Source organism: Erinaceus europaeus, chromosome X (assembly GCF_950295315.1).
Source record: "Erinaceus europaeus chromosome X, mEriEur2.1, whole genome shotgun sequence".
Lineage (NCBI taxonomy): Eukaryota > Metazoa > Chordata > Mammalia > Eulipotyphla > Erinaceidae > Erinaceus > Erinaceus europaeus.
The window spans coordinates 115,201,233-115,220,118 of NC_080185.1; the positions used below are offsets into that span (position 1 = coordinate 115,201,233).

General features: G+C 43.2%; 1 protein-coding gene across 1 annotated transcript in view; it reads right to left on the reverse strand.

The window, feature by feature from the left end:
* The window catches only part of PHEX (phosphate regulating endopeptidase X-linked), a 256,270-nt gene that overhangs the window by 130,093 nt on the left and 107,291 nt on the right, over positions 1-18,886 (reverse strand). The window contains exon 12 of the mRNA XM_060183651.1: positions 1,478-1,579. Within this exon, the coding sequence (XP_060039634.1) occupies positions 1,478-1,579 (102 nt within the window). The remainder of the gene's footprint in view (positions 1-1,477; positions 1,580-18,886) is intronic.

The window sequence follows — 18,886 nt, forward strand, 5'->3', positions numbered from 1 at the left end:
GAAGAGTAGCTGTAGGTTTATCGCAAAACTGAACAGAATGCTCAGAATTCCCAAAGATGACCTCCTGCCCCCACACTGTCACACTCCAAAAAGGGGGACATTCGTTATAATCAATGAACGGACACCTGGAATCCACAGTCAGTGTCATTTAGTCTGTGGACAAACACACATAAATTTTCGTAGTACTACACAAAGTAGTTTTGTCATCCTAAATGTCTGCTCCTTCTCTGCTAGTTGCTTGACCATAAGACAAAAAGCTTTGTGCTCAGTACGACCCTGAGCAGCCAGAGCAATATGACTCACCAGGGAAACCGGTGGAAATCACAAAGGTGCAGGCAGGCTGCACCCTCCACGCAATGAATCAGACCAGGCCAGAGAGGTGCAGGGAAAGCACCAGCCTGCCAGGTACTGCAGGTGTCGGCTCTCATTCAGAGTCCCCCCAAAAGCCTCTGTAAAGAGGAAATGTTCCTTGTTCCACTGCCCACTGCAGCCAAGCTGTATTAACAATGTGACTGGCATGTGTTTCCCACTCTCTGAAGCCCCAGGCCCATCAGAATACCCAGAATCCACGATGACTCCTGTTTCACTATTAAACAGCATGGCTGCTGATACTAGAAAACACGTCGACAGCTACTGGCAGGTATGTTTGGATCCCTGCACAGTGCTCCAAGGCTGGTCCAACGTGGAGAAGCTCACTGCTGGGGTTAGGAAGTCAATCTGGGTGGTGACAGGAGAGGACCCACCCGAGAACATTTGCACACGTCATGTGCACGGGGCGGGAGGACGCACGGCCAACAGGGGCTTTTCTCCTCTGTGCCTTCCCGAGCTCTTCTGCCAGGTGCTGCCCACGGCTCCCTGCTGCCCTACATTCTGCCATTGCCAGTGTGTGGCAATGTCTGCTGGGCAGCAGGCTGTGTGGCTCTTATAGAAAGAAGTCAAGGCTCAAGGCTGAGTTACAAGATGTTCAAAACTGCAGTTCAGGAAACCCAACTGCATTTACTGTTACCACCTGGTAATGGAATCTATGTGTTATTTTTAAACATAAACCAGACCCCCAACTCGGGGTTCCTTTGGAGTCATCAGCTCAGTCAGCATAAAATAAGCACACCATCCATGCATGTCAAACATAACAGTCCAGAAAAGCGCGTCTTTCCTTTTTAAATTTTTTTATATTTATTTATTCCCTTTTGTTGCCCTTGTTTTATTGTTGTAGTTGTAGTTGTAGTTGTAGTTGTTGTTGTTGTTGGATAGGACAGAGAGAAATGGAAAAAGGAGGGGAAGACATAGGGGAAGAGAAAGACACCTGCAGACCTGCTTTACCGCCTATGAAGTAACCCCCCCTGCAGGTGGGGAGTCAGGGGCTCGAACCGGGATCCTTGCTCTGGTCCTTGAGCTTTGCATCATGTGCGCTCAACCTGCTGCACTACCTACCGCCTGACTCCCAAGTATTTCTTTTTCCACTGGAAACAACCCTTACCTTTTCTTTGGCTTTCCTTTTTGTCCCTGCATCCATCCACTCATTTTCTGTCTCCAGCATGTCAATGAAGGCCCAGCGAATGCCTTCAATCAGTTCCTCCATCTACAAGAAAATGTCCAAAGAGGTTAAGTCAAAACCAAGAAGCTTCAGACAAGGTTTTCTGGGGCCAAAATGGCTTGCATGAGAACTAGCTCAATACTACTACAGTGGGGAAAGGCTTCCTTTCAGCTCTGTGCTCTAGCAGCCTTACAGTTCACAGGGAAATGCCTTTTTCTACCACCACTAGATTACAACTAACTAGTCCTCTCTTGGAGATTAATTTGATGACCCAGTTGTAAAGGGCCAGAGACAAGAAGGTCGGCAGGTTAGGCAGAAGCTAAAACTTGCCTGGCCATCACTTAGGCCATCTTGAGCAAGGCAGCAGCTAATTTCAGCAGTGCAACAAAGTCTTGAGAGAAACAAACAAAGGCAGGGGTTGAATGTTTCAGACAGGGGCTGGGGGAGAAAATGAGTGAGCCACTGGGAGAGGAACTGTGAAGAGAGAAGCAGGCAGGGTGAGCTCCTATCAGACCTATCAGACTAATGGGAGGAAAGAACCCCAGTTCTTTCCAAAGTTAGTGTCAGTGGTTAAACTACATGTTTTTGCCATCATCTTCTTTTCCTTCCTACTCCCTCAAAAATGTCTGTTTTCAACCATTAATCCCCCCCAATTAAAAAATTAAGTCTCAGGGCTGGGTGGTGGTGCACCTGGTTGAGTGCACCTGTTACAGTGTGCAAGGACCCGGGTTCAAGCCCCCAGTCCCCACCTGCAGGGGGAAAGTGTTGCGAGTGGTGAAGCAGGGATGCAGGTGTCTCTCTGTCTCTCTCCCTTTCTATCACCCCTACCCTCTTGATTTCTAGCTACCTCTATCCAATACATAAAATAAAGATAATTTTAAAACTTAAGTCTGTTTTTCAAATCTAAAATGGTGGTTTCTAGAAGGAATGGCTGTAAAGTCTGTCTTCCAAAACCTGTTCCCAAGTGTTTTGCCAGTCAGATCACACTGATGATGGCCAAGCATTTGTCTTGGCTTCTTTCTCCATTTGTCAGTGATCACAGCAGATTTGGGGGTGGGGGATACAGATGCCAACATTTAACTTCAGAGATGCACACAAAACAGTCAAGAAGACCCTGCTGGTTATGGGTGGAAGTCCCTTGAAAATCCCATTCTCCTGAGAAGGTGCTTCCGTTTTCTTTCTTTCTTTTTCTGCTTCCATTTCCACCAGGGTTATGGCTGGGGCTGGGTGCCTGCGCTTTGCATCTACTGTTCCTGGCAGCCATTTTATCTTTCTATTTTATTTGATATGACAGAGAAAAATTGAGAGGAGAGGGGGAGGTATGGAGGGAGAGAGAAAGAGAAAGACCTGCAGGCATATTTCACCGCCCTGCAGGTACGGAGCAGGGGCTCAAACCCGGGTCCTAGAACATGGTAACTTATGTGTGCTCTCAACCAGGTGTGCCACCTTCTGGCTCCCTGTTTTCTTTAAGATACAGACAGAGAGGTGAGAGAGAGAGATTTAAAGAGACCACAGCACTAAATCGTCCTTCAGTGTGGTGGGGCCTGGCTCGAGCCTAGGTCGCACGCGTGGCAAAGCAGCACACTATCCAAGGGAGCTATTTGGCCAGCCCAATGTTTCAGGTTTCTTAATGAACACTTAATGCACAGACACTGGCTCTGGCACTAGATTAAAAGTTCCATATGAAATAATGGGGTGGTGAACCCATGTTTAGCATTAATTATGAAGTTTGCATGTTTCCTTGGGTCTACAATGAATAGTCGGCATGAAGCTCAAAATCATTTTTTTTTGTTTAATAAGTTTTCAGCTATGTTTTCAGTTCAATAACAGTTGTAAGGGAACCAGAGCTGTAAATCAGTGGGCTGGGTTCCATCGTATGTAAATAAGAACAAACAGCAGATGGAAGGGGGTGGGGGAACTTCACAGCTATTTCTTCTCCACTTAGTAAAAACATTGAGAGTGAGGGGTCGGGCGGTAGCACAGCGGGTTAAGCGCACGTGGCAGCGAAGTGCAAGGACCGGTGTTAAGGATCCCGGTTCGAGCCCCCCAGCTCCCCACCTTCAGGGAAGTTACTTTACAGGCGGTGGAGCAGGTCTATAGGTGTCTATCTTTCTCTCCTCCCCCCTGTCTTCCCCTCTTCTCTTCATTTCTCTCTGTCCTGTCCAACAACAACAACAGCAACAACAACAACAATAATAACTACAACAACAATAAAACAAGGGCAACAAAAGGGGAAAATTTAAAAAAAAAACACAGAGAGAGAGAGAGAGGAACCTCAACTTGGGGTTAGGACATGACACAAAGAAATCAAACTAAGAAATGACAGGACAAAGGGCCTATGAAGTCATGAAGTCAGTGATTCTCAGCCTTCCCTGCACATTAGGCTCTGGGGGGACCTTTACAGAATCCTGAGGTCTGGGCATCGAGATGCTGGTGTGAGGGACCCAGGACTGGCCTGGGCATCAGGAAGTCTGAAAAGGTCCCCAGCAGGGTGAAGACCCCCTGATCTCAGGGAACCACTTATCTTACAAATGAAGACATGATGTGGAAAGACAGTATGCTTGCTTTACTGTGAGCAAACTCTAACAAAAGGACTTTTCAAAGTTAACCCAATTACCAAATAATGTGATGATAACATTAACTATCCATTATCTTTTTGAACCCTAAGACAGCAGGAACCTCACATCTCCACTATAGAGCCCCTACTTCCCCCAGTCCTGGAACCTTAGGATAGGGCCCACTTTCCCGCATGCCTCTCCCAATCCATATCAAATAATATTGCATCTGCCGATCGCAACCTAATCAACGCAATGATTGCCACCTCAACATGCTTCAGCTCAGACTGTGTCCAGAGACTTCAGGTGTGGAATGACAACCCTTCAGCTTCATTACTTGGGTGAGACCTTTCCTTTCATAGTATACTCTAATTTCATCTCAGGTGGTTCACTTTCTAACAAAGTCCCAAAACCTAGATATACACCAGTTTCTGTGAGAGAGAACATATGTTCACACTTATCCATAAACTAGTGCAAAATATATACCTGAAAGCAGAAGTACACTAGAGTTTGCAGTGAGTACCCCCCTAACACTTCCTCTCCACTATTCCAACCTTTGGGTCCATGATTGCTCAACAATTTGTTTGGCTTTGTATGTTAACTCTCTTTTCAGCCACCAGGTTCCAGATGCCATCAGGATGCTGGCCAGGCTTCCCTGGACTGAAGACCCCACCAATGTGTCCTGGAGTTCCGCTTCCCCAGAGACTCACCCTACTAGGGAAAGAGAGAGGCAGACTGGGAGCATGGACCGACCAGTCAACGCCCATGTTCAGCGGGGAAGCAATTACAGAAGCCAGACCTTCCACCTTCTGCAACCCACAATGACCCTGGGTCCATGCCCCCAGAGGGATAGAGAATGGGAAAGCTATCAGGGGAGGGGATGGGATATGGAGATTGGGCGGTAGGAACTGTGTGGAGTTGTACCCCTCCTACCCTATGGTTTTGTTAATTTATCCTTTCTTAAATAAAAAATAAATTTAAAATAAATAAATAAATATCAATACCAAAGTAACTCAGGCACTGTTTCTCTTACCTTACAGGGAACAGGAAAAACCAAGGACACTCAAGAATAATAATAGGTGTAGGTATGACTTAGAAAGGAAGTGAAGGCCTCTCCAGAGCCCTACCCCACTAGAGAAAGATAGAAACAGGCTGGGGGGTATGGATCGACCTGCCAACATCAATGTCCATCAGAGAAGCAATTGCAGAAGCTAGAATTCCCACCTTCTGCATCCCCCGCCCCCAGAGTTTTTGGTCCATATTCCTAGAGGGGGAGAAACGGTAGGGGAAGATGACCAAAGGACTCTGAACTCCAACTTCATCAGGACTGGAGAGAGAAGGGGGAAAAAAGAACATTCAGAAATGTGATTTAGTAAGGAATAGAAGGCAGGACTATAAAAAATAGCAGCTATATACAAATATAGACAGTTATAGAAATAATAGTTAATCCATATCTGTGTCCTTGGGAGAACCAATGCAGTTTCCAATGGAGGGAATGGGGACACAGAATTCTGGTGGTGGGAACAGTGTAGAATTAGAGTCCTGTTATCTTATAATTTTGTAAGCTAATAGTAAGTCACTAATAAAAATCAAAAAGTAAGTAAATATCAACAGAGGGTCGGAGAAACACCTCACTTCAGAAGGCACCTCTTTTGTCATGTGTATGATTGGGGTTTGAACCCACAACCTCCAGAGTACTGGGGAAGCTTTGGGGCTGCGGTGTCTCTCTAGCACGTTCCCATTATCTCTCTCTCTCTCAAGAAAAAAAGCTGGCCCAGAGTAATGAAGCCCTGAGGATTAACAACAACAAAAAAAATCAATTAAAACAACAAATACCAATGGAAACTCAAGAAGAAAACAAGCAAGCTCATTAAAAATGGACCAAAGACAACAGACACTACACCGTGGAAGTCCTAGAGATGGCAGATAAGCATATGAAAAGAGGCTCCAAATCATACATCATTGGGGAAATGTGAATCGCAACAACAAAAGAGTATGACATCGCCTACAACAATGGCCACAATCTGCCAACACTGCCAGTACCAAATGCTGGCAAGGATGTGGAGCAACACACGTGAGAGTACAGATGGTATAGCCTCTCTGGAAGACAGTTTGGAAGTTCCTTACAAAACAAACATACTCTTACCATATGATCCAGCAAGCATACTCCTTGTTATTTACCCAAAGGAGTTGGAAGCACGCCCTCACAAAACAAAACCTGTGCATGGATGTTTACAGCAACTTGATTCACAAATGCCATCTCTGGGAAGAATCCAAGACATCATCCAATGGGTGACAGACTACATCCAGACAATAGAATATCATTCACTGGAAGAAATGTTGCATCAAAGCCAGGAGAAATCATGCAGAGACTTCAGTGCATGGGACTAAGTGAAAGAAGCCAATCTGAAGACCACTGCGTGATCCACATATGCCATTCTGGAAAAGGCAAAACTATGGGAACAAGAAAAAGTTCAATAGCTGCCAGAGGGGGCTGGGTGCATAGGGGAGAGATGAACAGCTGTTGTGTGATGTACTTTTACCCAAACATGAAAAACATGCAGGCTCAATCACTGTTCTGGTGAGTGGTCTTAAAGGGGATTGGAACCAAAGTCTCTATGGAAGAGTGTCCCTTAGCCAAGGCACAGGAGTGTGAGAGAAGGGCAAGGTGGTGATCAGGAATACAGAAGAGGGCCAGGGAGATAGAACAGCAGGCAGCAAACTAGACATGCAAGCCTAAGGCCTCAGAGGCTGCAGGTTCAATTTCCAGCAACACAATAAGCCAGAGATGAGTGGTAGTCTAGTCCACTTCCCCCCTCCCCCCTCCTCTTATTAAAATAAACAAATCCTTTTTAAATAAAGGAATATAGAAGAAAATAAAATTAGATGAAGGGAGGCCAGGTGGTGGCGCACCTGGTTGAGCACACATGTTACAATGCGTAAGGTTTCACCACCCGGTCCCCACCTGCAAGGGGGAAAGCTTCACAAGTGGTGAAGCAGTGTTACAGGTATCTCTGTCTCTCTCCCTCTTTATCACCCCTTTCCCTCTCAATTTCTGGCTGTCTCTATCCAATAAATTTAAAAAGGTAATTAAAAATTTTAAAAACCAGAAATTAAAAAATTAGATGATGGAAGGTTAGATATAGTATAGTGGAATCTTTTCTACATGAAACAGAACCAATATATTTTGCTAAAGGCAGGTTTCTCAAAAAAAAAAAACACAATGGTTCCTGCAGATGTACACACTGTAGCATGAACATACTGTAGGTTGGCAGAGGGGTGTCTGGGTACTCACAAAACTTGCAGTGAAACCCATCCTCTCAATGCCCTGGCCAACATATAGCCCTAACAGAAAGCACCCTAAAGAAGACCCAATTTGGGGAGCTACTCTCTTCCCTGATCCAGCTTTCTGGTCCTTCTGCCAGCCATGACATCACCTCCCCAGACAATAATTAGGATCCACCTGCATATCAGATTTCAGGCTCAGGCAAAAAAATAAATAAATAAATAAATAAATAAATAAAGCACTAGTATAGCCACAGGCCCTTTGGAATATAACTAAAATATGCCTACTAGCTATCTACAAAACAGAGACCCCCCCCCAACTCTTCATCTGCACTATTCCAGCCTTTAGGTTCATGATTAGTCAACAACTTATTTGGCTTTATATGTTAACTCTCTTTTCAGCCACCAGGTTCCAGATGCTAGCATGATGCCTACTAGAATCCCCTGGACAGACAACCCCACCAATGTGTCCTGGAGCTCTGATTCCCCAGAACCTGCCCCACTAGGGAAAGAGAGAGGCAGGCTGAGAGTATGGATCTACCAGTCAACGCCCATGTTCATCAGGGAAGCAATTACAGAAGCCAGACCTTCCACCTTCTGCATCCCACAATGACCTTGGGTCCATACTCCCAGAGGGTTAAAGAATAGGAAAGCTATCAAGGGAGGGGATGGGATACGGAGTTCTGGTGGTGGGAATTGTGTGGAGTTGTACCCCTCTTATCCTATGGTTTAGTCAATGTTTCCTTTTTATAAATAAAAAATTAAATAAAAAAGAAGACCCAAAAGGTTATATTCGAGGAGACCACTGATTTGGCCTAAGGAATATCAGAACTAACTTTCTTCCATCATGCTTGAAAACAGATCAAGTCAAATCAAAAATAAATAAATAAGCAGGTATTGACTCTCTAAGTCAAAGAGACCTTTGGCAAGTAAGTATATCAGAATTTGCAGACTTTTGTGGTGAATACTATTCTCCTCCAATGCTCTTCGGGGCAGTTCTATGAAGTGTGTTTATTTTCATCAAAATAGGGAAAATAGCCTAGAGTCCTTCAACAACTCAAGAATAGAGATATCATGTGATCCAGAAATTCTAGTGATAAGAATTTGCCTGAAGAATAAGAAAATACTGATTCAAAAAAGCTATCTGCATGCCTATCTTCACTACAGCTCTATTCACAAGAGTCAGCCAGGCAGGACTTGGGAATGACCCAAATGCCCATTGATGAGTGACTGGATAAAGAGGTGGGCTACAGATACACAATGGAACACTACCCTCAGCTATAAGAGAGTCAACGCTTGCCTTTTGTGACAACATGGATGGAAAGTGAGATTATAGTAAGAGAAAGAAGTCAGGGGATGGGCAGTGGTGCACCCACCTGTTACCATGCCAGGTCCTTACCTGGGTTCAAGTCACCAGTACCCACCTGCAAGGAGGGGGCTTCATTAGCAGTGGGGCAGTGCTGTGGGGGTGTCTCTCACTTGTTCTTCTCCCTTACTATCTCTCCTTCCCTCTCAATTTCTGTCTCTCTCTGATCAATAATAAAAGATTTTTAAAAAAGAAGTCAGAACATGAAAGACAAGTACTGGATTCACTTCACTTATAGGTGGAACACAAACAAAACACAGCAAAGTAACTTTCAGATTCCATGAAAATGATAGTGGTTGGCAGAGGGGGGGAACACAGCAGAGTGGGAGAAACAGGTAAGAGAAGGTCAAGTTGATGGTGGAGCATGGAACTAGAGCTTTGGGAGTAGGCACAGTATGGACACATATCAAGGTGGGAAGCCAAACGACTTAACTCGGAGGTGGAAGGCAAGCAGTGACAGAAAATAAAGTCAAGTGCTTCCAGAGACTTCCCTTTGGGCAGTTTGGTTTCCTAGGACCTAGTCTGAATCCATACAAGCATTAAGCATTTTGCATAGGCTTTCAAAGTTCTTTCTAGGCTGCAGCTTGATTGGCATTTCAAAAAGAAAGAAAAAGAAACAAAAAGATTTCAGCCCATTGCTGGAATAAAGAATGTCATGTGATTGATTCAAGCGGTTTCCTTCATCCCCTCCTCCTTCCCTCTCCGCTCCCCTGCCCTACCTCCTCTGTCTCCCCTGAATCTGGCTTTGATAACTCCGATTACTTGGGGGTCCTCTCACAGATGTCAGAACCCAAGTAATCATTTCCCAGGAGCTTCTGTTGATCTCTGCCCCGGAATTCTCAGGCACCACCATTCCCTGCCCCAGGCCCCATCTCAGTTTCTCCATCTTTCCTTTCTGGCAGACTCTACAGATTTATTGTCCAACATTTTCTGTGAGGTGGTTCTGAACTACGCCAGCAGACTATGAACAAGGGACACCTCTGAAGGTTATTAATGCCCTCGGCTGACATGGCAATACAAATAAGAAAAATAATGACTTTAACATGCTCGATCCAGGCAGATAAATCACTGAACACTTCTGATTTTTATCTCAGGACTATTCTACAGCATCACATAGTAACATCACCCCCACTCATGTTCCCCGAGACAGCAAAAGTCTGCTATCATTTTATAATAAGAAAACAGAGAGAAATAGTATTTCTTCCCCAAACAAATACCTTGACCAGCTCATATATAAAATGAACAGAAATCACACTGGAAAGTGAGAAACAGAAATATCCCTAGACATTTTTTCTTTTTAATTTACTTAGAGCCAAAAATAAAAATATACGGGGGTCTGGCAGTGGCGCAGTGGGTTAAGCGCATGTGGCGCAAAGTGCAAGGACAGGCGTAAGGATCCCGGTTTGAGCCCCCAGCTCCCCACCTGCAGGGGAGTCGCTTCACAGGCGGTGAAGCAGGTCTGCAGGTGTCTATCTTTCTCTCCCCCTCTCTGTCTTCCCCTCCTCTCTCCATTTCTCTCTGTCCTATCCAACAACGAATAGTGTCAACAATGGCAATAATAATAACCACAACAAGGCTACAATAACAAGGGCAACAAAAGGGGGAAAAATGGCCTCCAGGAGCGGTGGATTCATGGTGCAGGCACCGAGCCCAGCAATAACCCTGGAGGGAAAAAATAAATAAATAAATAAATAAAAATATAATAGAAATGGCACGATAGCTCACTTGGATAGTGTGCCTGCTGTGCCCTGCACGAGACCCAGGTTGGAGCCTGGCACCTAACACGTTGAAGGAAGCTTCAGTGCTATGCTGTCTCTTCTCCGAACTCTCTGTCTCTTTATCTCTATCTGATAAAGTCTTCTCAGAGTGGTGGAGCCCCAGAGATGACAAAAAATAATAACACAAAGATATGATACACAAAAAACTTACTCCAGTGTTATGAGGCCACACTCAGGATGTGGACCTCTAGGCAAACAAGTATTTTCTTAAGCATCTATTAGATACAAATTGCATTGATGAAGATGCAGTTCATTCTATCTGTGGGCAGCTGTTACTTCTTTTCCTCAGCCATTACTATTTGAAAGAGGGTTATCCTTTTCATTCTTTGTATCCCAGGAATTTTTCTTGATTGATTTATTGATCGATCGATTGACTGATTGATTTTTATAGGACAAAGACAAATTGAGAGAGAATGGAAAGACAGGGAAAGGGAGGGAAGGAGAGAGAGAGATGTCTGCAGCACTGCTTTGTCACTTGCAAAGCTTTCCTCTTACAGGTGGGGATCAGAGGCTCAACTCCACATCTTTGCACAGTGTAAATGTGCACTCAACCAGGTACACCACTACCCGACACCACCCAGGATTTTTCTATAGCTATTCTTCCCTCAGAAGCTTTTTTCCATGAGATTCTCCTATCTTAGTAAAGTATAAAGTGTCTTCCCTGCTTGTCTTCTGACATCTCCTTCCCCTTTCTCCAATCACGTGGGCAGAGGAATTGTGTGCTTTGTGTCAATGTGTGATGTTTCCACTAACAAGTTTAAAGAGGCAGATGCCATACTGCTTTGAGAGAGAGTCAACTCGGCCCATTGCATGGGGCAGGTTTTTGTTACCCTTAATCTCCAGCAATGAAGACATAAATCCATTGTGACCAACTAGAATCCCTATAATCAGAACAACATAGCTGTGGGCTTCACTGCCATTCACATTTGTCTAATCTCCCCCAACAAAATCCATACACTTTGAGAATTTGAATCATGATTTAAACTTTTAAGAAGGGAAAAAAATACATGGGCTGAGAGATAGCTTAGCAGATAAGACCACACATGGAAGATCTTCTATGTGTGTGACTCTGAGGTAGAAGCCCCAAAACCACATGGAAGCACAAAGGACAGTGGGGGGGGGTGAGCACTCCATGGATGGTGGAGTGGTACTGTGGTGTTTTTATTCTCTGTTTCCCTAGCCTGCTCTCTAAACAAAAATAATAATAATAAAATTAAATTTTAAAAAACGAAGCTGAAATGGAGTCATCCCTGGCAAACCCCAACAAGACATAATACCTAGTCTAAAAGCTAGTGTAGTCTCTCCCCAAAGTTGAATGTTAAACCAGTGTGGAGTTTCTTGGTTGGTAGGAAATCCACATGACAGGACTGCTCCTGTCTTTCCCTTGGGGAGGGGGCTCTGCCTGAAATAATCTTTCTCTTTTTAAATAACTTGCTCATTTTGTAATACTTCTTGCAGTACCTTTCCTTTTGCTAAGCCATTTTATAAAATCAATTAGATCTTTACAACGAACTCAGCTGGATTTTTGTTATCTAACAAATTAAATAAAATAGCATATAGCAGGTCAGCTAACAAGTATAGAAGGGGGGACTTCTGGAGGCGAGGCTACGGAGCAGCAGCAGCTGTGTTTCTCTCCTCTCCTCTCCTGGGTCAACTAGGAATACCAAAGGAGACCGCCTGAAACCGCAACAAGACAGGACTAGAACGACTTCAGGAAGCCACCAAACCACGGCTAGTGCAAACACATGTGGCTCGTGGACACAGAGGAGCCTAGGGAGAGATTAAGTGCTGGTAACAGTCCGGCAGTTTACCAGTTGAGACACCACCTCCAGTCTGTTTCACCAACAAGGGGACAGCTGAAGGGAGGAGAGGACTCTCCTGAAATTCACCAAATGCAACTGTGAGTCTCCATTGCTACTGCCCTCAGAATCTGGAGCAGCAGCAGGGAGGCCCTGTGCTGACACCAGGGGACAGAGAACTAACCAGGAAACTCAGGAGAAGATCTATACCTCGGGGACCTGGGGAGGGGGGTGGCTGTGAAAGTCTCTTTGCATAACCACTGGATTATCTCTGCCACACCTTGCTTTATCTCTTGGTCAGGAGTCGATGATTAAACTAAGAAGATAAGAAAAGAAAACACAAGCAGAACCTGAACTGGAATTGACGTATTACACCAATGTAAAAGATTCTGGGGTGGGTGGGTGGGGAGAATACAAATCCAAGAAGGATTCAGAGCACCTAGTGGGGGTTGTATTGTTATATGGAAAACTGAGAAATGTTATGCATGTACAAACTATTGTATTTAGTGTCGAATGTAAAACATTAATTCCCCAATAAAGAAATTTTTAAAAAAAAGAAACAGAAGGATGAATATGGGATGACATCACTCTCTGGCATAAGTTGAAAAACAAAATCAGAAGAGAAAACACAAGTAGAACCTGAACTGGAATTGGCATATTGCACCAAAGTAAAAGACTCTGGGGTGGGGGGGTACAGGTCCAAAAAGGATGACAGAGCACCTAGTGGGGGTTGTATTGTTATATGGAAAACTGGGAAATGTTATGCATGTACAAACTATTGTATTTACTGTCTAATGTAAAATATTAATTCCCCAATAAAGAAATTTTTTTTAAAAAATGGTCTTGCTGTGGAGCAAGTCCCCCCAAGAAGTAATTCTGCCTGTTTACTTCCAAAATGTTGCACTGTTGGAAGGCATAAATGTTTTCTTTCAGTGAATACATTCCAGAACAGGGTCTTCTCAGTCCACAGGTCAGATCAACTCTGCCTGACAGACTGTGGCCAATGCAATGAGGTAAAGATGAAGTGTGCAGTGTCATCCAACAACGTGGACACAAACAAGAGAGGTAAGCCAAGTGTGTCGTCCTCACAGCAGCATACCCAAGGACAACAGCAAGAGTACTCTCCACACTTCTTTCAAAACAATTCCCAACGAGCTGTCTAAATTACTTGTTTTGTTGGATGTCATTTTACCAAACATTGCTTAAATAGAGCTGTCAGGATTGGGGTCTGATGACATTTGTTGTAACATGATTTAGCCCTAGAGAGTTGTGAAACCTGGATCTGTTCTAGAAATTATATTTGCCTCCTTGAGTGCTTTTCATAAGACTCTCCTGTGAGCCAAATTTAGCATTCAATAATAGGGTAAGCTCTGGAATGGTGCCTTTTGATGGCACCACCATTAAAAGGATCTTTATCCCAAATGAAAGCTACTGCCCTGGATATGGACAGAGGAGTAACAACAGAACCCTCTCCAGTCTCAGTCTCTCTCTCTCTCTCATTATTTCTAAAAGAAATTTGAGGGGGCGGAGCCAAGATGGCAATTTGGAGGCAGCTGCTGACATGCGCTCCAACAAGCAGTGGCCTGTGACCTAGGATTCGCTGGATAGGGTAGGATACTGGGCCATCAGCAAGAGGGTGAATAAAGGGTTCTAAGTGTGAAACCAAGGAGGGGTCCTATAGCTCACTTTTGGGTTAGAAAACGAAAGAAAAAGAAAGGAAATCTTCTGATTATTTCTGAAGCTCACCCCTCCCCCCCCCACCCCAGAACCAGACTCTAGAGGCTGGACAGCTGCTCCTCACAGGCTTCCCACTGAGCTATTTTCTTTACCAAGAGTCCTGGCTCACCAGGGGTTTCATTCCAATCCTTTTCCTTTTTGATTTCCTTCTCTTTTTTTTTTCTCTAAGTGGCTGAAGCTGACCAATCAGAGCCTCACCCCTGCCTGGGAAAGACTACCTGGAGGGTTGTTTTTTTTTTCCCCTGTGGATACTTCTTACAATTAGCTGTCTTTGCTCAGGCTGCCTGAGTCAATCTGGAGACGTCCAAGCTGCAGACTGACTGATTGCTAGGGTTTTTTTACTCTATTCTATTTTATCATTACTATTATATACACGTGTGTCCCTTCCCCCCCTCCTTTCAGGTTGACCAAAATTAACTGTTATTGTTTTTTCCATTGATAAGTGACTGGATGTCCTATCCATTGTAGGAGGAACTTGTTTCACTCTACCTCTTCCCTCCGATCTCCTCTCCTTTTTCCCTCCTCCTAGCTAATTAAAAAAAAATTCTTCCCTTTCACTGCTATTTTTTTTTTCTTGTTCTTGTCTTCTTTTCTTCCTTCCTCCTTCTTTTGGTTTCTTAATTCACTGATACGCGTTTGTGAATTATTTGGGGGAAGAAATCTGACTCAGAATGTACTCTCTGTGTGTACCTCTCTTCTCTACTTCCCTTTCTCCTCTTGCTATCCCTAGAATTTTCAGTGCACAGTAGATTTGCATAATTGTCTATTCTTGATTTTCCTTTTCTCCTTTCTCTTTCTTTTGGACTTGGTTGCTATTTATTCTTGGACTGGAGGTGTTGTTTGGCTAACTGGTATTGGTTAAACTGCATCAATCCTTGCTTCAGTTACTATTGTTGTAATTTCTGAGGTTGGTGACCGCATTTGTCATAAAGGTATTTAGTATAGCGTGGCTTGTACTCAAAGCACAACAACTGAAGAACGACAGAACAGAAAAATAAAAAACACATCAATAAAAAAAATGGTTAAATCAAGAGCAAATAAAACTGCTACCACAATGAATCAGGACAGGAGCCCAGAAGAAACTCCAAATCAGTCAGAAGTAACCATAGATAAGAAAAGTATGCAAACAACAGTAAACCTAATAATCACAGAAATGAAGACAAACTATGGAGGAAAGGGCTATCAGAATTCTGGAAATAACAGATGAGACCCTCAAGGAAAATACTAGCTACCTCGAGGTAATTAGAGAACTGAACATTGAAATAGCTGAACTAAAAGGTCAATTAGCAGAACAAGCTAATACTATAACTGAACTGAACAAAGAAGCTGAGGGAAGGAAAATTGGCTAATAGAAGCAGAAAACAGAATTAGCCAGACAGAGGATGAGCTAGAGAAAACTAAGAAAGAGGTAAAAGAGCTCAAAAAGAGATTGAGAGACACTGAAAACAACAACAGAGACGTATGGGATGATCTCAAAAGAAGTAACATTCGTATAATTGGCCTGCCAGAGAAAGAAATAGAAATTTGAAAGAGGAAAAAGGACTTCCGGAGGCGGAGCTACGAGCAGCAGATCGCTTTCTCTCCTCTCCTCTCCTCTCCTCTCCTCTCCCGGATCAACTAGGAATACCAGAGGAGACCACCCGGACCAAAACAGGACAGGACTAGAATGACCACAGGAACCCAGTAAATCACGCGTGAGTACAAACACGCGTGGCTGGTGACAGAGAGGAGAGAGGGGCCTAAGGAGAGATTAAGTGGCTGCTTAGTTCGACAGTTTGTCAGTGGAGACACCACCTCCAGTCTGCTCCACAACAAGGGGACAGCTGAAGGGAGGAGGAGGCTCCCCAGAGACTCACCAAGTACAACTCTGAGTCTCCATTGCTACTGCCCTCAGAGTCTGGAGCAGAAACAGGGAGGGACACCAGGGTACAGAGATCTGACCGGGAAACTCAGGAGAAGACCTATGCCTCTCGGTGGCATAGCTGAGGGGCTGTGAAAGTCTCTTTGCATAACCACTGGAGTATCTCTGCCACACCCTGCTTTATCTCTTGGTCAGGAGTCAGTGATTAAGCCAAGAAGCCTATTGATAGTTTAAAAGCCCTCAGGCTCCCATAGCCTACAGGGGGAAAAAAAAAAGGCTTTTACACCACTGAACTCCAACTCAGGGATTGAAAAAACTGTTAACTTATATAAAATGGTTAAAACAACAAGAAAAAATATTGGAGACTCGAACCAGGACAAGAGTCCAGCTAAAAGTCCTCCAGAGGGTGAAGCACAAAACAACGAGTTCAACATCCAAACATTAGCTAAGGAAATAATAACAGGAGTGAGTAAAGAATTTGAAAAAATTGTAATCAGAAATGCAGGAACAACAAATGAGAATATGGAAGAAAATTCTAATAATCTCATGGTTATTAGAGAGCTGAAAGCTGAAATCGCTGAGCTAAGAAGGCAACTAACTGAACAAGCTAAAACAGTATCAGAGCAGGGCAACAAAATAGATGAACTCCAGAAAGCAGTAGAGGGCAGAGAGAATAGAATCAATGAGGCTGAAGACAGAATTAGCAAGATTGAGGATGAATTAGAGACAACTAAAAAAGAAGTAAGAGATCTCAAAAAGAGATTAAGAGATGCTGAAAACAACAACAGAGTCCTATGGGATGACTTCAAAAGAAACAATATACGCATTATTGGCTTACCAGAGGAAGAAAGAGAAGGGGAGGAAGAAAGCATTCTCCAGGCCATAATAGCTGAAAATTTCTCTAGTCTAGACAACACCAAAGACATAAAGATTCAAGAAGCCCAGAGGGTCCCAAACAGAATTAACCCAGACCTAAAGACACCAAGACATGTCATACTTAGATTGGAAAGGAATAAGGATAAAGAAAGGATCCTCAAGGCTGCAAGAGAAAAACAAAGAGTCACCTACAAAGGAAAACCCATAAGATTAGCAGCAGACTTCTCCATACAAACACTACAGGCCAGAAGAGAATGGCAAGATATCTATCGAGTGCTCAATGAGAAAGGCTTTCAGCCAAGAATACTATATCCTGCTAGATTGTCATTCAGACTAGATGGAAGCATCAAAACCTTCTCAGACAAGCAACAGTTGAAGGAAGCAACCATCACCAAGCCTGCCTTGAAAGAATTTCTGAAAGGTCTCCTATAAACAACCAGACCACCACAAATAGAACATATATCAAAACACTCTAAAACTCTACAAGAATGGCGTTAAAATATCTTCAATCTTTGATATCAATAAATGTCAATGGACTGAATTCACCTATTAAAAGACACAGAGTAGGAAGATGGATCAGAAAACACAACCCAACAATATGTTGTCTACAGGAAACTCACCTAACGCAACAAGACAAACACAGACTTAAAGTGAAAGGATGGAAAACTATCATTCAAGCCAATGGCCCACAAAAAAGGGCAGGAACAGCTATTCTCATATCTGACATTATAGACTTTAAAATAGATAAGATTAAAAAAGATAGGAATGGACACTACTTACTGCTCAGAGGATCAGTCAATCAAGAGGACTTAACAATTATTAATATCTATGCACCCAATGAGAAGCCATCTAAATACATCAAACTTCTACTGAAAGAGCTACAGCAATATATCAACAGTAACACAATCATAGTAGGGGACTTCAACACCCCTCTATCTCAACTTGACAGATCATCCAGGCAGAAAATCAATAAAGACATAAGGGAGCTAAATGAAGAGATAGATAAACTAGAACTATTGGACATTTTCAGAGTCATTCATCCCAAGAAACTGGAATACACATTTTACTCAAATCCACATGGATCATTCTCAAGGATAGACCATATGTTAGGCCACAAAGACAGCATCAGCCTATTCAAGAGCACTGAAATCATCCCAAGCATCTTCTCAGACCACAGTGGAATTAAACTAACACTTAACAATCAACAAAAGATTAGAAACAGTGCGAAAATGTGGAAGCTCAACAGTACACTTCTTAACAACTTCTGGGTCAAAGAGGAAATCAAGGAAGAAATCAAAATGTTTCGAGAGTTCAATGAAAATGAAGACACAAGCTATCAAAATATTTGGGACACAGCTAAAGCAGTCCTAAGAGGGAAGTTCATAGCTATACAAGCACACATTAGGAAACAAGAAAAGGCACAAATAAACAGCCTGATTGCACATCTTAAAGACCTAGAAGAAGAACAACAAAGGAATCCTAAAGCAACCAGAAGGACAGAAATTACTAAAGTTAGGGCAGAAATAAATAACATTGAGAATAGGAAAACCATACAAAAGATCAATGAAAGTAAATGTTGGTTCTTCGAAAGAGTAAACAAAATCGACAAACCTTTAGCCAGACTCACAAAACAAAAAAAGGAGAAGACCCAAATAAATCGGATAGTAAATAAAAGAGGAGAAATCACAACAGACACTGCAGAAATTCAACATATCATGCGAGGCTTCTATGAACAACTATATGCCACCAAGCTAGAGAACCTGCAAGAAATGAATGATTTCCTAGATACCTACCAACTTCCAAAACTAAGTAAAGAGGAAGTGGATAACATGAACAGGCCCATCACAGCTAATGAAATTGAAACAGTTATCAAAAATCTTCCCAAAAATAAAAGTCCTGGACCAGATGGTTTTACAAATGAATTCTACAAAACCTTCAAAGAAGAACTAATACCTCTACTTTTAAAAGTCTTCCAGAAGATTGAAGACACTGGAATACTCCCTGCCAGCTTCTATGAAGCCAACATCACCCTGATACCAAAAGCAGACAGGGACACAACCAAAAAAGAAAACTACAGACCAATATCTCTAATGAA